This window comes from Eptatretus burgeri, chromosome 6 (assembly GCF_056783735.1).
Source record: "Eptatretus burgeri isolate ZD-2024b chromosome 6, Ebu_testis_v1, whole genome shotgun sequence".
Taxonomy (NCBI): domain Eukaryota; kingdom Metazoa; phylum Chordata; class Myxini; order Myxiniformes; family Myxinidae; genus Eptatretus; species Eptatretus burgeri.
In genome coordinates, this window is record NC_140966.1 from 70,623,588 (window position 1) to 70,646,256 (window position 22,669).

At 40.9% G+C, this 22,669-nt stretch overlaps 1 protein-coding gene across 11 annotated transcripts in view; it reads left to right on the forward strand.

Annotated features, from left to right (window-relative positions):
- Positions 1–22,669, forward strand: part of LOC147025021 (uncharacterized) — a 291,362-nt gene that overhangs the window by 58,303 nt on the left and 210,390 nt on the right. For 5 of the 11 annotated variants that reach the window (XM_085885567.1, XM_085885566.1, XM_085885582.1 and 2 more), the window contains 3 exons: positions 8,553–8,606; positions 10,211–10,267; positions 16,715–16,870. In XM_085885567.1, coding sequence (XP_085741693.1) covers positions 8,553–8,606; positions 10,211–10,267; positions 16,715–16,870 — 267 coding nt within the window. Of the gene's footprint in view, positions 1–5,064; positions 5,272–5,408; positions 5,500–8,552; positions 8,607–10,210; positions 10,268–10,949; positions 11,030–16,714; positions 17,973–22,376; positions 22,652–22,669 lie in introns of those variants that run through there. The other 6 variants (XM_085885569.1, XM_085885568.1, XM_085885580.1 and 3 more) reach the window with 6 other exon arrangements.

Below are 22,669 nucleotides of genomic sequence, written 5' to 3' on the forward strand. Positions count from 1 at the left end.
TGAAAATTCAGCTTGTCCTTGCTTCCCACAGTGATTAACAGACCTCAATCAACATCCTGTTCATTTAATTCATTGTTCTTCCTGTTTCCAATGAGTTTGACACTAGCTTTCACAAGCAAGACGAGTTTATTCATTCTCTTTTTAGGATTGTTACCAAACCCCAGACAGCCTCCAATTGGAGTTTGTTTGCTGTTATATTTTTTGTTGTACTTTTCAATTTTTCACTCATTGAGGTTCTGTTTTATTACGGTTGTTGCTCCAACTATCACTCGCACAATGTTGGCACTCCTGAGCTTCCAGATTATTCTGACTTTATATTTCCTTTCTCCGTTTGTAATTGGCCTCTGCCATCTATCTATAATCTATATCGATGTATATCTATACTAAAAAAGGCTGTGTGTGTGTTTTTTTATGTGTGTGTGTTTTATGTGTGTGTCAGTATGTCTCCTCCTTAACTCCAAAACTATAAAACCGAGCAGCCTGAAACTTTGCATGTATCCTAAGAAAACTCGAAGGAAGTGCAAGAGTAAAAATTGGATGTTTGGGTTAATTAAAACACCCCTTTTGAAGATGATTAACGGCCTTATTTAATTATATCATTCATCAGGTGATCCTCGGCCAATTTTTTTCCACCTGTCACTCGCAGCTGTTGAAAAATAATAATGTTTGTGATCATATCCTTGAAACATCTATATCAACGTAACGTTGCTTTTCAGTGAAAGCTGCTCAAGGTTTCTGGTTTGTATACAGTCCCTACTGAAGTCGGTAATCACACTGACTCTAACCTGCGGATTCCAGAAAAATTGCCAATATCCGCCGTGTGTGTGTGTGTGTGTGTGTGTGTGTGTGTGTGTGTGTGTGTGTGTGTGTGTGTGTGTGTGTGTGTGTGTGTGTGTGTGTCATTGTTTGGTATCTATGTACACATTCAGAATGTTGAATGGAGTCCTCCCAGGGTGGGCTCAAAGCATCCACCTTCATTTCAGTAAGGGGTCACGATTCATGGACCAAGCTGTAAAGTTTTCTGTTCTAAAAGTTTTGTGTCGAGGGCTCTCTTCAGGATCGTCACTGAACCCTGGACAGCTTCCAACTGTTGTTCGTTTGTTATAATATTTCCAGGGATGCATTAGCTCACCTCTAAAGTAGTTTTGGGGAACTTATGGAATGGCGCATCATCCGTCAGTCTGTCCACAGATACATGCAACTTCTTCTCAGAAACTACACATGCGATTTTAATGAAATTTGACCACAACCTTTATCACCCATGATGGCATAAAAAAGCGGGGTCTGAAGGGGTCTACAGAAGGAGTTTACGGGTGGTTGGGGGGGGGTGGTTGCCTCCCCAAAGAGGTATTTGCTTTCTTCTGAAACGATACACACAATTTCGATGAAACTTCACGACAACCTTCATCACCCATGAAATACCAAAGTTTCTTCATGACATTAGAAAAATCTTCTCTAAGGGGATTTAAGGGGGGTTGCCCCCCAGAACATGCATTTGTTTTCTTCTCAAAAACTACACATGCAATTCCGATGAAACTTGATCACCATCTTCACTGCCCATGATGTACCAAAAAAAAATTGGGGTCTAAGGGATTCTACAGGGGGGTTTCCCCCCAGAATATGTATTTGCTTTAGTTTCTGAAGCCACCCACACATTTTTGATGAAACTTGACACAACCATTATCACCCATGATGTACCAAGGTTTCTGAAGGTTTCAAGGTGATGTCTTTGGTATTAAAAAAATCCATAGGTATTTACTTTCTTCTCCATTATATATTTTGTGGGTCATCCATGCCCACCAGTGGTTGCTTGATTATCTTATCCAGCCACTACCAGGTGAGCGCCCTGGGGTACTGCCCCTATGTTTAATATCTCTGTGAGGTTCTTTATCATCATTTCTGTAGGTCCAGCTATCACTGGTACAACTTTGGCATTCTTCAGCTTCCAGGATCTTCTCACTTCATTCTTGAGGTCTTGGTGTTTAGATCGTTTTTTTCACTTCGTCTTCAATGCCTTCGTCTCTTTTTTTTTGTACCTAAGTATGATATCTGGTCGTAACGCTTTGTTTTCGATGTCCACGCTTGATGGGATCATTAGTTCGTACGTGAGCGGTAGGTACTTCCACCTTTTCAGTGATTACTTTTGGTTCATGTTCTCACAAATTTTCTGGAACTGGGATATTCAAAGTTTTTGCAGATGTGCCAGTGGATTACATAACAAACTCTGTTATGTCATTGTGTGTACAGCTGTTCTGGCATGACTTTGCTTTTGTGTGTTTGTTCAGTCATTAAGCATAACTTATCACTCTCTTTATGAACACCACCTCCACCCGTCACCTTTCTCTTGTTTTTTTTCATATTCCTCTCTCTCTCACCCCCTCCTCGCATCCCTCCCTCCCACGATATAGCAATGTTTGGTGAGCTATTCCCCCCATCCTAGCTTCCCCTCCCTCCTGCCTCCTCTCTCTCCCCTCCTTCCCGCCTCTCTTCCTCTCTCTCTCCCTTCCCTCCCTCTCTCAACACCCCTCCTTAAGGCCTAAGTCACATTTGCCATGGCGGCCGTGGGGTCTACAAAATCTACGGCCACTAGCAAATATAGGGCGGCTGCAGTATTTCCACGGTCACACAACGTAGCAGTCACATATGTTTTTATTTTTCGGGGAGCCGCACGGCGTATTTAGAAATTGTGGAGACCGAAAACGTGGGGTTGCCGTACGGTCTTTTATTTGATGTCACACACCTTAAGGGTGCCCTGCGGCGGCCATATAATTTTCAAGGCAGAGGCAAGGTAGCCTCAAGGTGCCCGCAAGGCGACCGCAGGGGGGCCCTAAGGCGAACGTGCGGCCAGACGGACGGTAACGAGTGGGTTCAGTTTTTTTTTTTTTTCGGCTTGTCGAATTGCTACGGCGAACGTAGAAATGAAAAAAAGTTATAACTCCACGTTATAATTCCATGGCGACCCCTACGGCCTGTAAAATATAGCCAAATGGCGTAGGGCCACCATGAGGACATCGCAGAAACTCTGCGGCCGCCGCACGTTTCTGTAAATTCAGAGGGCGTACGGCCGCCGTATCCTCGCCATCGAGCAAATGTGACTTCGGCCTTAACACCACTTTTGAAGATAACCCATCTCATCATGAAAAATCAAAAACAGGCTTATCCTTGGTCAGCCTGTGTTCACCTCGCAGGGGGTCTTAATCTGCCATTTTGTTTTGGTCATCTAAAAAATGCCGAGCTTTGGAACAGGTCATAACTGTTTCTGTATGATAGAGCTTCATACCTACGAATCACTGAATATCTCACTGATCGCTGATCTTCATACCTACAAATCACTGTGTACATCGCTAATCACTTACCAAGCCAGCCGTTCCTTATTAGCTGATGTTTGTAAGCCATGGTGATACAGTCAACAGCGGTGTAATTGACTTTTTATCACGGCAGTTGTCGTTTTTGGAAAAAAAAAAAATTTGACATTCAAGACATTGTTAAGGTGATAAGGTAAACAAAGTACATATATAAACGTGTGTTCCGTTGTCTTAGTGTAAACGTGTGTTCCTCACTCTCCCACCCCTCCTCGTCGTCCCTCCCTCCTCTCTCTTTCTCCCCCTCTTTTTTTCTCTCTCCCCCTTTCTCTTAATAGCGAACGAAGTGAGCTTAATATTTAACGCTTGCACGTGAGAGAATAGGAAACAACAACAACAACAACAACAACAACAACAACAACAACACAATAGCCCTGGCTATTTGGAATCGGTGTCGTTAGCTATGACTTTTTGCTTCCTGTTGTTGTTAAACGCTGTGCGGTGTATAAACACGATTGGGTTTTATTTCTTTCTTGTGAATATTACTTAACGCGTGCACATGAGAGAATAGGAAACAACAAAAACAACACAATACCCTGCCAATTGTGAATCCGTGTGGTTGGCTCTGACCATTTTGCTTCCGTTTTTGTTTTGTTTCTGGTCTTTTTTTTTGTTTCCGGTTTTTGTCATGGGGAATGATGCATGCCGGGAGATCATGACTGGAAGTGTTTATTTATTTATTCACAAATTTTTTTTCCCAAAGTTAATTTAATTCTTCCGAAAGTGATTTTGTTCATGACAGGAAGTGTTTATTTTGTATTTAACATTACTGGGAGTGATTTTGAAACTCTCCCGAACTTTTAATTTTATTCTTGACTAGAAGTGATCGTTTATTTATTTATATATTCAATTATTTTTTTCCCAAAGTTAATTTTAATAACGATATCTCCCGCATCATCAAAAAATATTTTTTAATCTTGATTTACATTATTTGTTCGCTGATCCCGAATCCAGGCCGAAGTAACCGGAAATTGCGTCAAAATCATCAGCTGTGCGGCGCTTACATGTACCACGGTCAAGTTGGCAAGTATACAGTTGTGAACAAGTTTTATGTAAAGTCAGAAGCGAATGTAAGAAGAATTCTACGTTTGCTTCTCGGCTTTGCCTATTCCATATTATTTCCGTCAGCAAAGCGACTATCTGTTTGACAGAGTCGCCGGGCCGAGGCCTCTGGGTTGGATGTGACGCTTTGGTGTTGAACTTTGTCCAATGGGGATTGGGGGAGTGCTCGTCACACTCCACATCTTTCATTTTACTCGCCGATCACAAAACGTTCCTTCTGGTTGAATGGTTTGCATTAGCAGGAACAATTGTTTTCGTGGCAGACGGCTGGCTGGTTGTTCTTTGCGGATTATGCAGTTTTACCATGTGAGACATAATCCGCGGTGATGCTCATCATAACAGCCAGGAGGTGCGTCTCATATATAATATATAAAAGACGATTGTGGTCAGCATTGGTTAGATATTTCTTGGTATGCTGTCCTGATGATGGCAAATAAGTCTGAAATCCAGATAGCTGGCTCCGTTTAATGTTTAACTGATGTTGACCATGTTATTTTTGTCTGTTTGACAGAGTCGCTGGGCTGAGACCTCTGGGTTGGTGGTGATTCTTTGGTGTAGGACTATGTCCATTGGGGATTGGGGTAGTGCTTGTGAGTGCTCGTCACACTCCACATCTTTCGATATGTATGTATGTATGTATGTTGTTCCATTCTAATTAGATATTTCCATGTTCAATGTAGTTTGCTATCATGTGTGAAACATGTGCTGAAAGGCAGTAGCGTAGGAGAGGCTTGAAAAAAGATGGCAAATACGACGATTACAAAAGTCAGCAAAATGAAAAGAAGAAAGTTGCAAGATAAAGAAAAAAAACCAACTTGAGTCTTCAAGAAAAGTTTGATAGACAAAAGTGAGTGAGACAGGAAGTGAAATACAAGCAAGTCTGATGACAGCATTTCAGTCAACAGTTTTCAATGGACAGATTTGTTTCTTTCTTCCCAAATAAAACTCAATGTAATTAATTACGCATACATTTTTCTATTCCAGGGCCATGAAGAAAGCTGTTCAAGCATGTTGCTCTGCTGTGACACCCGAAGACTGTACACTCGATTTGCCAAAGATTTCACTTCATCAATCAGTAAGCAAAGCCCAAAAGAGTCTTCCCACAGGCCCATGGAAAAGGAAATTCATTGTTCAGAAACTATTGGTGGAATTCTTGCCAGAATGTGTAAGATCCCCAAAGAGAAAAAGGATGGACCTTGCAATTGATGATTAGACAGATACATGTAATATGCAGTATTAATATTCCAATGACATATCTGTGTAGGCTCCAGAAAGAAAAGACAATAAGCTGGTTTGAAAGAATGGGGAAAAGGAGAAAATCCAAAGAAGATATTTTTTAATTACTTTAAATGAGGGAAATTACCAATTCAGACAAGGCAAAAAGAACAATACCCCGATGACAAAGTTGGTCTTTCCAGGTTCTGTGAGTACAGGTCAGAACATATTTGTTTGCAATCTGATACTCCAGAAAATGTATGCTTGTGTATATATCATGACAATGAACAATCCCATCATTGCCAAATTTGACCAAATAATTCTGCAAAAATATTGTTTGTAATGATGATGATGAAAATCGCATGTTTCAAACTGCATGTTAAGGCTGCAAAGATCTGAAGAAATTTGATACCTTAGTGACTGGAGAGTTAATCGAACACCTTACCCCAGGCAGTCTTGAGAAAAAAGACATGGGAAGAGTCTTTTAAACTCTTGCTTTGCGTTTCCGAGCACAATCTATGTTCATTTTGCCCGTGATCCTTGCATAGCGGGTGTGATTGTAATCACACGAAGGCGATGGGTCTAACGGAACAGTACAGAGCTGACAATGCTCCTCTGAGATGTGTTTTTTGTTGCCATCAAGATTTATCCATGCATTTGCACAATTACAAACCTGCCAACTCCTCTTTGAGAAAATGAGGATTGTGGAGCAATCTTTGAGAAAAAGATGCACTAAACAAGCAGCGCGAGTTGCCGCCATATTTGTCTGAATGCAAAATCTCACACACTCTGCCCTCAGGGCATGTTATTGTTGTTGTTTCATAGGCAGCCTGTGGCTGCTGGTCGCATCATTTTCTGGAAGGGTGGCTGTGCCACTGATGCAGTGCCCCTATTACCAATAAGCTGGCACTCATTTTGCTGACCTCGGAAGGTTGACAGGCTGTGTCAACCCACCTGATATTAATTCAACGGCGTGACAGGGGCTCATACTCAATACTCTAAGATCTTAAGCCAGCCATCTTAACCGTTTAGCCAACACCAGACTTCCCTCAGGGCATGCGAGGGTGTGAATACTGATTCCCACAGTTACTCTGCCTTCAGGGCATTAATATTTTTTCCAAGTACTGCTAAACAGAAGAGTTTTGAAAGTGTCAAAAAGGTGCTTTGGTGTTATGCAGTGTTCAAGTATATAATTAAATTGAAGTAAAATAAAGATTTTAAAGGTTGTAGAAAAAAACATTTTCAAAGTTTACCGTCATTGATTTAAATCAGTCAGACTTTAAACCGCCAAGTCAGAAATCGAAGACCTCGACAAGAAGTGACAGGGATTGACGACATTTTAAAAATAACTCTCCTCCAGTGTATGTGTGTGTTTTTAAGTTGACATTTTTCAAATGTGTGTATTTTGTCGGTCTTTTGCAGCAACTTATTTTAACAAATTACATTAGTTATTTGTGCCTGTTGTTTGTGTCCTTCATGAATTCCCTAAAAACTAATTTTCCTGTTCGGAATGATTTTCTATGTTGTTTGATTGCTAGACAGGCAGACAGACTAAAAAGTTACCTTACTCCTGTTTGCACATGTGTGATCAGGATGAGATTCTGCACAATTTTCCAAATTCAGAGCCAAAGTACAGTTAAATTGCAGGTTCATGTTCTGATTCATGGTTTGAATCCTGTTCACAATATAACATTCAATTGAAAACAAGTAGTTTCCTAATCAAACATGTTTGTAGACAGACAGACAGATAGACAAAGTTAATAAATTGCTGAACCCCGCTTTTTGTTTCACACACAAGGGGTAAAATTATGGATGAAGGTGAGCTGATTTTTTTAAGTACCTGTTGTGTATAAGCAGTGGACTAAAAATAAGGAAAATCAGTTCCATTCAGCCATCGGGACCATACTCTGTACAGAGCGTCGGTGCTGCTGAAGCAGTCTCCTGGGCTATTGGGCACAATCCTGGATGGGTCCCCACTCTGACACAGGATACTCAAATGGCTCAACCATCCCAGGAAGCTGGTACTCATTTTGCCGACCTCAGAAGGATGACAAGCTGAGTCAACCCCACCTGGTATTAATTCAATGGCAGAGCGGGATTTTAACTCAGGACCTTAGGATCCCAAGCCTGCCACCCTAACCATTAAGCCAACACCAGGCAATCTTAGTTACTCGGAGCAAAGTTGACAGATTTTGTGGAAAACCTTGTGACTCCTTCAATCAAAGCTGATATAATTTCTCAGACATGTCCATGTGAAACGAACACCAGTGAAACATGTTCATGATCTAAAAGGAAACTTGTCAGAAGGAACACTCCTCATTCAAACTGACTTCAGTGAAAACCATACCCATAAACAACAGAATGAAATTCAATCTGTTTGTTGGAACACCTGCTCTTTGAGGTGAAGGTGAAGAAACTCGGGACAACGGAGTAGATTCTGAGCCTTGCGTAGTGATCTCCAACTTCACAAGACAAATATGCCGTCGTCTGTTTAAATCAGGCTGTTCTTGATGACTAAGACTAAGCATAGCAATGTCGAATCCAATGCAGTGGAATACCAATCTGATGGGGGCAGCATAATGTTTCAAAACAGAAATATGCATTGTGCCATGTCGCCCTGAATGAGATAACATGGAAGGGGTGCATTTATGTGATCGGGGGATCTGTGAAGCGGCAAGTCTTTGAAACCATCCTGGCAAGGGATCTACATTTGAACATAGAGGATTTTGCCAGAGTCGCATGTGACATATCTCCCAACATGAATGTACTCGACATCCCCTCCAGACAATTGAAGTCAGAAATCGAAGACCTCGACAAGAAGTGACAGGGATTGACGACATTTTAAAAATAACTCTCCTCCAGTGTATGTGTGTGCTTTTAAGTTGACATTTTTCAAATGTGTGTATTTTGTAGGTTTTGATTCGATGAAGAGAGAACCTGAAGCTTTGGAAGATGGTCATGTAAAAGGTGAGGAGTTAACAGGTATACTCTGAACAATATTATAAGTTGTAGTTACAGTATTTAAACCTCTTTTCACGTGATTTCTTTCGGATCTGGTTATTTAATAACTACATTGTAGAGCATTTTGCTTGGTGTGCATTCCTTTTGTGGGAGGTAATTGCTATTGAAGATTATACATTATGCACAGACCAGTGCTCTTTCAAGATGAATTTGGAATCTGAGGGGTTGACAAGGTTGTTCAGTTGTAGGAAATATTCAGGGCTGAATCTGTAATATGCTGTACCTTCAAGAAAAATATATCACGCCAATGAATAATTACACTTACATGCTCTCTCTCTACCTTTGACTCCAAATCGCCAATAAGATCTGCTCGAAATATGATGAGAATCTCATCAGATGCCACGAAAGTTTTGTACAAAAATGTAATTTTCTTTTTTTAAGCTTCCTCCTTAGTTTGCACATCCAGAGTTATCACTTGCTGCAACGATAATGATGTAATAATTGATCTTTATTTGTAGCTTACAGAATATAATTTATAGAATGATTGAAGCCCATAGTGGAAAACTTTACTTCAGTCACTTTTTCAGTGTTCGAGTTAAATACACCTGCAATTTGAAGTGTGATGTCCAAGTCCAATTTGAACATATTTATTGCAAAATAAACTTTCAAGTCCAGTAAATGTACCCTAGCCCAGCTGCCACCCTGTCATTGAATAAAAATACATGAATAAAAAGTTCCCATCTCCCGTCATCAGCCGGATTGCTGCTCGATGCTCATTAATGCATGCAGCTGCATTCAAGAGGGTGGACCCTGTGAATGAAAACGTGGACAATTTAGTTCGGCAAATTCATTAAAATGCAGTCATCACAGTAAAAAGAGAAGATGCACCCAACTTAAGTGGGAGTAGGCCTGGTGTTGGCTCCGTAGTTAGGTTGGCTGACTTGGGATCCTAGGGTCCTGATTTCGAGCCCTGTTGGCCACAAATACCAGATGGGGTTTGTGGTGTATGGGCGTGAGAGTGCTGAGGGGCGTGGAGTGCTTATGATAATAGTCACGTCATTAGGGATTCATATATCTTTACGCGCCCGCTAGAGGCTCTGGGTAGTGTACATCCGAGCACGCAATAAAGCAGAGTTACTACTACACTCTCACTCTCCGTGTCTCACTGCACCTCGGACACTACAGTTGGTGACGAGGATGGGATTGTCATCCTTCTGTGGTTGGCAAAATGAGCACCAGTGTACTGGTAATAGGGGCACTGCATCAGCGGCATAGCTGTATCCCTAACCAATGATGCAACCAGCAGCCACAAGGCTGTACTTGAGATAGAGACTGAAGTGGGAGAAGAAAAAATTGAAAATTTCCAAGGCAGACAGCCTCCACTTCTGTTCTCTTCCTATTTACCTTTACCATAACATGCTTTGATAACTTTACCTTTGATAACTTTACCTTTGATACCTTTGATAACTTTGATAACTTGAAAATATGTTGATAACTTTACCACAACATGCTTTACGCTCATTTAGCCACCTAATCTCGTGTAAACGGGTGACATCCTGTATATTTGACAGGGGTGAATCATATTTTCACCAAGAACTGTGTTTTTGCAGAAATTTTGAACCCATTGAAGGTGGAACTTGAAGATTTAGATGCTGTGGCTGCAAAAGGTAAATAGGAAGAGCCTTTTAGTGAATAGGTAAATAGGAAGAGTAAATAAATAAATAGGAAGAGCAATAGGAAGAGCAAAAGGTAAATAGGAAGAGCCTTTTAGTTGATAGGTAAATAGAAGGAGTAAATAAATAAATAGGAAGAGTTAAAGGAAGAACAAAAGGTAAATAGGAACAGTAAATAAATATATAGGAAGAGCAATAGGTAAATAGGAAGAGCAATGCTTCCTTGTTCCTTTTAGTTTCATCTTGTTCTGCAACTTAAAGGGAAAGTAGATCCATAAAGTGAAAATTAAGTACCTGTGTGAAGCATGGACACATGACAGAGTGATTGGTGTCTTTATCTGCTTTTGTTTAAACTCTTACTGAGCGACCATTACCTTAAAGAAGGTCTTATACATTATTGGAAGTTCAGATTTGCCAAAGAAAGAAGTTGCATGAAAGAGGATGGCCAGTCATTGGCTGACTTTGGAGGCCAACTTGGATATTTTCCTAAAAGAGCTTTGCTGATGGTGAGGCCCAAAAGATTGAGTGACTGAACTTCTTCAAGAGGTTTGTAAAATAACTAGATGAGAGGGTTTGCCAGATGATCCTTTTAGAGAGGCAGTGAGAGTGTGAGCTTTGTCAGGATTGATAGACATATTCCAAGTGTTGGAGCAGTTCGTGATTCTATCAAGGTCTGCAGACATGGAAGAGCCTGTTGCCGGTTAATCTGAAGGATGACTGATGCTGAAATCGAGGTTGGAGTCTTGAGAAAATAAGGTAAGGATGTTTTCCAGAGAATCAAATAGATTTTTCATGAAGATGAGGAACAGGGCTGAACCCAAGATACTACCTTGAGCCATTTCAGCCTCAACAGGGAGAGAAGATGAGAAGATCCCTTTGAGAGCCACGTGCTGACAATGAGAGTGGAGGTCAGCAAGCCATGATAGGTGGTGGTCTTGGATTATAAATAACTTGATTTGATGGCTGGCATGAAAGAAACTGCTTGTTTGTCCCCTTCCGGTTTCAACGGAGAGGAGTATAGATTTGCTCTCCGTCTGTCCATCTGTCCATCCATCCGTTCCACCTGTGGTTTTTCCGACTTTTTTCCCCCATACCCTTTAACATATACAACTGAAACTTGGCACATGGCTTTATTATGATAAGTTACAGAAAAGAGTTTCAGGGTGTTTCTTCAATATTTCAGGGAGGTACGTCCTTTTTTAGATTTAGAAAATATCACATATGATACATTATACATGGGTCAATGTTCAGCTGCACTGACTCCACCCACTGCTTGACACCTATTGGCTGAACAGCTCGCATGACTCCACTCTAATAAAATCATGCGCCGCAATTCCATGAAGCAGCACAGATCGGCAGGCCTCTGGCCTGCGTGTTAGTCCATTGCTCAGTGAAATTTGAATGAATCCAGGTATATATCACCACGATGTATTATATATGCACATAAGCTGTAGGCATGTTTTTGCTCCATGGATGTATATCGGGTTATTTTTAATACAAAATAGGCAAAACCTGTAAACTAATGAAACACGGTGGGTGAGAGAGTTTCTTCTTCATCATTTTGGTGCCGGTATCGGCTCAAGCATGTGTTAAACACAAACAAATTTTTGTCTCCGGTTTGTTATCCTAGTTGTCTTTATTGGTTTCGAGTCTACAAAAGATAGAGTTAATGAGAATTGTTGTACACCGCTCTTTCCCAATTCCACATCGAGGTGATGCATGAAGTCATCGCCAGGCGCCGAAGGAAGAGAGTAGTCAGATTTTACTCCGTTTTCTTTTTTTTGTTTGTTTGTTTGTTGTTCACCGCGCCTTCCCAATTCCATATCCAGGCGATGCATGATGTCATTGCCAGGCACCAAAGGAAGGGAGCACTCAGTTTTCACTCTGTTTGTTTTTTGTACATATTTACTTCCCAATTCTATATCCAGGCGATGCATGACGCCATCGCCAGGTGCCGAAGGAAGAGAGTACTCAGTTTTCACTCTGCTTGTTTTCTTTTGTACATATTTACTTCCCAATTCTATATCCAGGCGATGCATGACGCCATCGCCAGGCGCCGAAGGAAGGGAGTACTCAGTTTTCACTCCGTTTGTTTTATTGTTGGACACCACTCTTTCCCAATTCCATATCCAGGCAATGCATGATGCCATCGTCAGGCATCGAAGGAAAAGAGTGCTCAGTTTTCACTTCGTTTGTTTGTTTGTTATCTTGCCAAAACGAAGTTTTGCAAGATATGTTAGTCAGCTTGTATGTTTTTTTTATTTTTATTATATTTTTGTTTTGTTTTGTTTGTCTGTAATCACGTATAAAAAATTCTGCAGAGCACAGTTATCATCGGAAATTTTTGTAACTTCGCATATCAGAGGCCTATAGAGGTCCCTTTCAGTGCACAAAATTTTGAAGGTCAAGGTCAAAGGTCAAGGTCACTTTGGCGCAAATCAGGGGAGTCGACGAAACCCTTATTTTTTTGAGTAATTTTGATCGGATCGTCTTCAAACTTCATGGGAATATAGTTCATGGTCTGGCGCTCAGCTGATTAATTTTTGGTGGCGATTGGCCTTGACCTTCATATGTTTTTTTTTTTTTTTTTTTGGTCTGTAATCACGTATAAATCACTCTGCAGAGCACAGTTATGATTGGAAATTTTTGTAACTTCGCATATCAGAGGCCTATAGAGGTCCCTTTCAGCGCATAAAATTTTGAAGGTCAAGGACAAAGGTCAAGGTCACTTTGTCGCAAATCAGGGGAGTCGACGAAACCCTTATTTTTTGAGTAATTTTGATCGGATCGTCTTCAAACTTCATGGGAATATAGTTCATGGTCTGGCGCTCAGCTGATTAATTTTTGGTGACGATTGGCCTTGACCTTCATGGTTAGCGCCTCAGGTCAAACATATTTGACCCCAAGGTCAAATTTTCAAGTTTTAGGAACCATATCGTGTAGTACCTCAAATTGAACACCTCGATGAGTGCTTTCTACATATGTCAAGCTTGAGACATTATGACATCATTTGGTGACGTTATGAGGCAAAAGCATATTTTTCATGGTTACTCTGTAGAACGATTCTCATTGGAATCTCTCGTAGGCAAATATTCCTCAAGGAGTCGCTCCTGGTGGATAGCAGCTCTGTTCACCTCAGTGTGACCTTACAGAAGTCACACGTGGTCACCTTTTGGCAAGATACGGGTCACCCTGCGGGTGACATTGGTTTATTTTGTTGTTTGTTTGTTTGTTTTCTTGTTTGTCCGAGCGATATCTCAGCCATTCTTTGATCTCGGAAGCTGAAATTTGGGGACAAAAGTGAAGATGTGCTTTGGCAAAAAGTTATTATTTTATCTTTTGATTAAACAATTGATTAATTACGAAATTGTTATTGATTTATTCATTACTTATTTATTTTACTTCTCATCCTGGCAATATCTCATGCACCATTTGACCTCGGAAGCTGATATTTGGACACGACAGTGATGAAGTGATTTGGCTATGAAGGGTGTTTTTGATTTATTGATTAATCAATTAATTGTTCAATTTTTCGATTAATTACTTTATTTTCAAATAGTTCCAGATTCAGATGAAACAGTGGTGGTTTAGGACTGCTATTAGCCAATTGTTTCAGAAATTTATTGTTTTACGATTTTTTTTATGATGCAATTAATCAATCAATTATTGTACACTGCTCCTTCCCAATTCTGACTGCACGTGCTGCAAGGCAGCAACGCCAGGCGCCGAAGGCAGTACATTCAAAGTGCACCGCCCGCATGCCAAATTAATAAATACCAAGAAAGAAAACGGTGTAAAAACTGAGTACTCCCTTCGGTGCCCAGCGATGACGTCTTGCATCGCCTAGATATGGAATTATCACCTTGACCGTCATGCATCACCTCGACATCATGCGCTGGAGGATTTTTGTAGACCGCTGCTTCCCAATTCCATATCTCGGTGATGGGTGGTGAATAATGACACCATTATATACCGCCCAAATAAATGAACATTCATTGGGACTGGTAGGGGACGTATTGAAAAGTAATTTTCGCTCTTATTGAGTTTATTTTGCCAAGGAAGCAATAGGCTGAGAGGTTGGTGAACTTGGCTCTTTGTTATTCACTTATGAGCATATTTGTCATATTCTACGGATCTTGGTTCAAATCCCATACACTTATTTTATCCATTGTGTATTACATAATGTCTTCATAAGTAATTCATGCAAAGGGACACTGTTGTTACCCTTGCCAGAGGAGAGGGTATTATATTTGGGTCTGTTTGTTTGTTTGTCCACACAGAACTTGTGTTTTTCTCCCCAACCGCTTGTCAGACTAAGAGGAAGTTTTCAACACAGGAGCGACAACTCGTGTGGAATGTTTTATTGATAATTATGACATCATAGGTCACGTGGTGTGGCAGCCATGCTAGAAAAACGGAAAAACTTTGGACCTCCATCTCTGGAACCGCCCCAAGGAAAAAAATTGATACTTTGCACATGGCAAGTACACCTCCTGGGGAATGTGATTTTTGTTTTATGACTTCATATGTGCCTTCGTTTTGATGTCATAATTACAGATGTAGAATGCTACATCTGATTAGGATGAAAAATTTGAGGGTCATCTCGGGATAAAAAAATTGATGACGTCATAGGTCATGTGATTCAGCAGCCATATCGCTTTAAAAAGAAAAACCTTCAAAAATCTTCTTCTCTGAAATGGCTGAGCAGATCAAGGTGAAACTTTACATTTATGACTGTCTATGCATGAGGAACAAAAGGTTCACACACATGACATCAGAGGTCACATGGTTTGGCAGCCATATAGGATTTACCCTAAAACATAAAAATCTTCTCCAGAACGGGATGGAGAGATCGAGGGGAAAATTCACACAAATATTCCCCAAGCCTTGGGGATACCAGGGTATTCGCGAATAATTGATCAGTCACATGGTCTGGCAGCTATATTGGATTGAGTGAAAATATTAAGAAAAAATTGTTTTTCTTGAACCACTTCATCAATCAACATGAAACTTCACATTTATGATCTAGTAGTGATGGGGAATATATGTTTTTAATTTCAGCCTTATCAGATGCATGATGTTGCAGGGAGAATTATTTAATTTTTTGAATCTGGGTTCTTTTTGATTTTGTTATTATTGTTATTTTTTTGAATAAGGCTCACTTTACTGCGCCTGGATGGATTTGCGGGTAGAGGGGTGGCAGCTGAAATGCGAATCCTGTCTCGGTTCCTCCTGATGATTCCATCTTTGCTTTTTGTTTGTTTGGGTTCCTTCTGATTACTCCAACTTGCAGAGTACCCACACTACTGGCGATCTTGTTCCAATCATGCAACATGTTCTTCTGGCACATACCTTTATTTGGGTGGTGTATAGGCAAGTGACAGCTCTGTTTAGGAAAAATAAATAACCCGAGTTACGTTCATGAAGCAAAAATATACCTACTGCTTATAATTCAAAACACCTCACTGTACTGGAAAATGTGGGGACAGGAATCGTGTTCTGTAAATGGTGGAGACTTGTAATACCCTCCCCCACCTGGAGGTGGTGCGACACCATACGCATTCACATCGAGAATTTGCATCCTAAATCCCCCCCCCTCCTTCACTCCCCAAAGACCACCAGCAAAGATAAAAACACCCTCTCCATTAATTGGGGTTATGCTGATCCTCTGTCGCAAGTCTGGATGTAATTGGGCCAGAACTGTCAGAGTAGCCCAACAAATAAACCCACAAAGAAACCCACAAACACTGGTCTGTGAATTATAGTAAGGATGCAGGACTGTACCTATTTGGTCTTCCATTTGATTTGAATTGAATTTATTTAAATCCCGTTCTTAATCCAACTGAATAACAATAAATGTGGTGGGTCAGGGTCAGGTGTCCGATCAAAGCAGGTTTGCATTAAAGCGGGACGTTTTGGTACCGTCATCACTGCCAGCAGTAATAAGTGGCAGTTCTCGTTATGTCTCTTATTAATTACCTAACACACCAGTACATAAACACACAACACAAAACTACACAAACCAAGTCTTGGCGAGTGCTGCCATCTCTGATTGCTCTTTTTCTTGGTTTTTTAAAATGTGTTTATGATGCATTTGTAGATATACTTGTTCTAATATGATTCTTAGATCACTGCAATAAATATATCGGAAGACTTATACAAAGTGCTTGGCTTTTAATGAATGGTGTGCAAGTCGCTCAGATTATACTCTAGTTGATGTCAATTCTGGTGTGAATCTTTGGTCAAACACTAACAACAGTGAACCAAATCACTCTAGATGAATCTCACTTATGAATCGCTTCAGTGCATGGCTGTTATGAAAGAAACTACTTGTTGGGTGTGTTTTGTGTAGAATGGAAAGATGTTTCACACATCATTGAATTTGTAAGGATGCATTTGTTTCATGAATGGCATTTGATGTGTTTATGTTTGACTTCCCAGGGAAACAAATGGAGCTTTGCCAGACGAATCTCAACGCACTGTTCCAAGAGGATTGTTTTGTGCAAGTCCAACACGATATATACACAGAAAAGCGTTTGAGAGACAAGAAGTTCAAGTGCCGTCGTTGTTCTTTGAGTTTTGATCACAAGAGTGAAAGTAAGTCACACAAGCGAATTCACTTTAAAAAAATGTTCCATAAGTGTTCCTTTTGCAGCAAGTCATTTAATCATAAACATTCTTTGCAATACCATATGCGAACTCACACGGGTGAGAGACCCTTTAAATGCACAACTTGCAGCAGGGAATTTTCTCGACCAGATCATTTGCGACGTCATATGAATACACACCCGGGCGACAAGCCCTATAAGTGCACATTCTTCAAAAAGTGTCCGACCTGTGATAAACCATTCTTTTCTTTGAACTGTTTGGAAACACATATTCGAGTTCACATGGGAGAAAGGCCCTACAAGTGCACAATGTGCTCCAAAGCATTTGCTCAGTCCGGTACTCTAGGGAGGCATATAAGAATCCACACGGGAGAGAAGCCCTTTAAGTGCAAATTTTGCACCAAGGCATTTCGTCAATCATATAACTTGCAGCAACATATTCGAATCCATACAGGAGAAAAGCCCTACACTTGCACAGTCTGCACCAAGGCATTTGCTTATTCAAGTGGTTTGGTACAACACAATACGATTCATACAGGTGAGAAGCGACACAAGTGCACAGTATGTGCCAAGGCATTTTCCAATCCAAGTGGCTTGGGGCAGCATATTCGAATTCACACGGAACAGAAGCCATACAAGTGCACAGTTTGTAAAAAGGCATTTCGTCAACCAAATAATTTACAAAAACACATTCGAATTCACAAAATGTCTCAATGTCAACATGTGAAGATGCATCAATAGTCATTTAAACTTTTCGGCAAAGATTTGAATGTCGTCATATAATTACATATTATTTTCCTTTGTGTGAATTATCCCATATAAGCAAAGGAACTCATCCACCGTGACGGGGAAATCAAGCAAAAGTACCCGTCCCCAGTGACGGGAAAAGTTTGAGCTAATTTATCAGTTATTTCGTGGACCTTAAAAAGGTTAATTGTGTTGTACTCTTGATTTCACTCAGAGCCAAAGCTCTGAGATATATATACCGCCCACCACAAAATGGTGGTGCAACATTTGGTGATGGAGTTTGGATTTGTCTAAGAAGAATGTCGAATATCCTGCTTGCAAAATAAAATTTGGTATCAACATTATTCATGCCTCTTCTCCCATCATTTCAAAAGTGAATGTTGAGCTTTGCCTGCGTGAGCAGGTTTTCAAACCGCAGGAAGCAGCCGCCGTAAGCAAGGTGCAGACAAACTCATGGACAGACACAATGATTCGTAATATACACAAGATAGTTCGGATGTGAAATTACATGTTGAGGATGAAGCGTGCATTGACGTCCATCAAACGTTTTTTTTCACTTTTGATATCTTCAAAGCCTCTTGGATAACGAAACCGAGTGATGCCACCTTGGCAAACTTGAGCATTTTTCTAAAACTCCATTATTATGCAATCGTTGTCACCATTAACAAAAATACAATTATTTCACATATCCAATCCAAATCCATTGGGCATGTGCAGAGTGTTGGTGCTGAGTTTCCATGGTCACACAATGTAGCACATACTTTGTGCAGAGTGTTGGTGCTGCCTCAGCAGTCTCCTGGGCTATTGGGCACACTCCTGGACAGGTCACCACTCTGACACAGGATACTCAAATGGCTCAATCATCCCAGAAAGCTGGTACTCATTTTGCTAACCTCAGAAGGATGGCAGGCTGAGTCAAACCCACCTGGTATTAATTCAGCAGCCAAGCAGGATTTGAGCTCAGGACCCTAGGATCCCAAGCCCACCACCGCAACCATTCAGCCAACACCACATCTTTGCAAGAAAACATCAAAACACCATAAAAGAGGTGTCTAAGCCCATGTTTCAAGGGTCGCCAATTTCAATGAAGTCATTCAAATGATTATTGGATGCGTTTGAAATTCTTTGTTATGCAAATTAGCTGTCACATTTGATTAAAAATCGATTTGTCTTTTTTTTTTTACTGTTCAAGCACAGATAATGGCTGAATGCTTCTTCAAACCTTGTGGAAAAGAGAAAGCCGGCAAGCCGCTGACCGTTGCCGGGCCACACAGTGTTCATATGATCATCAGGTTGAGCAAACTTCGGCAGGATGGTCATCATAGAAATTTCGAAGGAAGACTAAATCTTACCATCAGATACCATGGAAACTGTTTCCTCTTGCATGTTACGGTTTCGCATACAAAGACATCTGAAATGAGTTCACACAGATTTCAATGTGGCTGAGGAAGCTTCATCAAGTAAATGTCATCGCCGTTCGGAGTTGCCAACGTTTGACTTAAAAAAACCGTCTCTTTTGTGGTGTAATCTGCATAATAAATATCCGAGTCGATGGCACCAGGTTTCACTTTGTAAGATAGCCATTCAAGATGATCAAGACATTCAAATAAACTTTTTTTTTATGCCTCTGATGATAAAGTCGCTGGAAGCATTATTTTTTCTTCGTTATGGTGGCTTCGTTATGACGTCATAATTGTATGTGTTGAATGCTTTATCCGATCACTATCAAAAATTTTCAGGGTCATCTCAGGATAAATTGTATGTGGGAAAAAAATTGATGATTAATCAGTCATGTGGTTCAGCAGCCTTTTTTTCACCTAAAAACCTTCAAAAATCTTTTTTTTTAACTTTTTAAATGGCTGAATAGATCGAGGCGAAACTTTACAGGTATGATCACCAATCGACAAGGACCATAAAGTTCTCCACCTATGGCGTCAGAGGTCACATGGTTTGGCAGCTATGATTTTTTTGAAGAATAAACCTTTAAAAATCTCCTCCTGAACGGCTTGACAAATCGAGGGGAAACTTCACCTACATGTTCCCCAAACCTTGGGGATACCAGGGTGTTGGCGAATAATTAATAGGTCACATGGTCTAGCAGCCATATTGGATTGAGTAAAAATCTCCAAAAAAATTATTTATCTTAAACCACTTATCAATCGACGTGAAACGTTACAATTATGATCTAGTAGTTATGGGGAATATGTTTTAAATTTCAAGCTGATTGGATGCATGGTCTCATGTCACCCACATCTGGAACTCCCTGGAGATGGTCAATATTTATCTTGCTAATGGTAAAAAAACTTTTCCCTCACCGAATCCTCGTAGCTAAATAATCAGAAAGAATTGGGTTGATCTTCTCATGCTGTCCAGTATAAGTGTTGCTGTCACCTCCGCCACTGAAGGTTGGCAGAGGTTACGTTTTCACACCTGTCTATTTGTCTGTGAGCAGGATATCTCAACATGTTATTGAAGGATTCAGACGAAATTTGGTGGACTGGTTGGGTGTGTGACCAGGACTAATTGATTCGATTTTCATGAAGATCTGGATACTAGAATTTTTAAAGTGATGCTTCACCTTTGCGAGATTGTACCCAAACGATATGTAGCACAATATCTCAACTCATTATGGACGGATTTGGACGAAACTCAGTGAATGATTTGAGTAGGTAATAAGAACAAGGCCATTAGATTTTGGTTCAGCTTCGGATGCAGATCGGGCCTATCAGTGGGCTACTAAACGTAAACTTTTCAGCCTGGCAGAGGATGAAACCAAACTCATTCAGACTATGCACTCTACCGAATGCCGTTCTCGGATTGCTTATGTTTTTTACCTTTCCAGGAACAAGGGTCATGGTCGACCTGACAGTGTGACAAACATCTATGGATTGACCAAACAGGAAAAGAAGGGATTGAGGAGCAGAGGGAACACTGACCTGTGTCGGAGTGGCGACCTGTACCGGATTGTGCCCAATTGCCAAGGAGACTGCTAAAGCAGCACCAATGCTCTGCACAGAGTATGGTCACAATGGATGGATGGATGGGAACACTGAAACTCGTAAGTAGGATGGTTGGGTTAGGAAAGGTTAACGGGGGTATTAAAGGTCATGGGTCAGAATTGTCAATGACAAGATAGTGGTGCGTTGCTTACTTGAAGCCCTGAAGGGAAGTGTGAGGACTGTGACACAACAGCCGCTGGAAGGTGGTTCCATACACGGGATAAGGGAAGAAGGAGGAGTTTAAATATACTAATAGTCATCTCACGGTTACCTAAAAAGTAACAGTGAATGTTGAAACAAGTATTGCATTTGACAGCTTCCTGATGTTGAAAGGTTCATGCATCCCAAAATCATGGGGAAAACCATTTTATTGACATTGTATGAAAAGCCTTCTGATATAGCCTCAGATGCTCTCTGTTGCCATAATCACAAGACAGAGACTTACTCTCACATCGATTCCCAGTTATTGCTAGGTTGGAGATGGGATTCTCCAGCAATCCTGGCACTGCAGTGTGCTCCCCAGCTCTTTTATAGCTTGCCACCAGAGTACCCGCTCGATGGGCGATGTTCCAAACATGTAACACGTTCTTCTGACGCATACCTTTTTTGTGTAGGCCAAAAAAAAACCCCATGAAGTTATATGCATGAAGCAAAAACATACCTACTGCTTATATTTCAATACACCTCAGTGCACTGGAAAACGTAAGGATAAGGGAAGAAAGTGGGAGGTAATTATGAATTTTACGTTCCGTCTTTATTACCCTCGCCGAAGGAGATGGAATTGCATTTGGGTCTGTTTGTTACGTGGAAAAAAAAAATGTTTCACCAAGTATGTTGGTCTGTAGCGTTTGTCTGTCTGCTTGTTTGTCACACGATTTTTGGCCACAGATTTATTTTAATTTTGTCACATCATTTTTTTTATTCTATTTTTTGTTTGTCATGCGATTTTCAAGCAATCGTTATGAAAAAATTTTGTGTGTGTGTAGGTGACCATCCAAGGACAGCAACACTTAATTTTGGTGAAGATCTGAATCCAGATCCAGATCTGATAATTTTTTAGTGATTCTTCACCATTGAGAGACAGGGCCAAAATCGATATAGCACAATATCTCAAAAGATTATGGAAGTTAACTCTGAAACGATGTGGACTATGAAACTATGTTCACTACAGAAACTACGTGGACATATTGGGAGTGCCACTAGGAAGAATTGATTTGATTTTGGAGAAGATCCGAATCCAGATCTGGATACAAGAATTATTTAATTTTCAACTGGTTCTTCACCATTGAGAGATGGGGCTTAAACGAGATTCCATGATATCTCAAAAGGTTGTGGATGGTTATTAATGGGAGGTAAGTTCAGTTGATTAAAAATTTATAAAATTATTTGTTATTTGAGTTGAGTCGATTTGAGCCAATTGATGTGCGGGCAGGACACGGTGTAGTGCCCTCGACTTGCCTTGCTGCTTGATGGGTTTTGCCAATTCTGTCCCATCTGGGAGATTGGAGACTGGGGAGAGATGGGACCGAGAGGGAGATTACTGAGACTGGGCATACATCAGAGGCCACACTAGAGGTCGATCTACATCGATGCAATCTACATTGGGAGGTAGATCTACATCTACATCTACATCGCCGAGGAGGTTTCAGGGATTTACATCGTCGCCACTTTGGGATGGATTGGTGGGGGGGGGGGAGGGGGGAGTGCAGCATGGATAATGAGACGGCTTGGTCCATGAATCATGGTTGCTTGCTGTGGTTAAGCTGTATGCTTCAAAACCGGGGAGGGCTACTGGGCCATGAATGTGGCGATAGATTGGTCCATGAGTTGTGGTTTCTTTCTGAGGTTAATCTGGATGCTTCAGACCAGATAGGTTTCCATCGGGCGCAGCATGGATAAGGAGACAGCTTTGTCCATGAATCGTGGTTCCTTGATGTGGTGAACATGGATGCTTCAGGACCAGGGTAGGCTCCATTCAGCCTGAGAGACTCGCGAGGGGAGAGAATGACTGGTGGCGGCAGCACGTAAGCACACACACACAC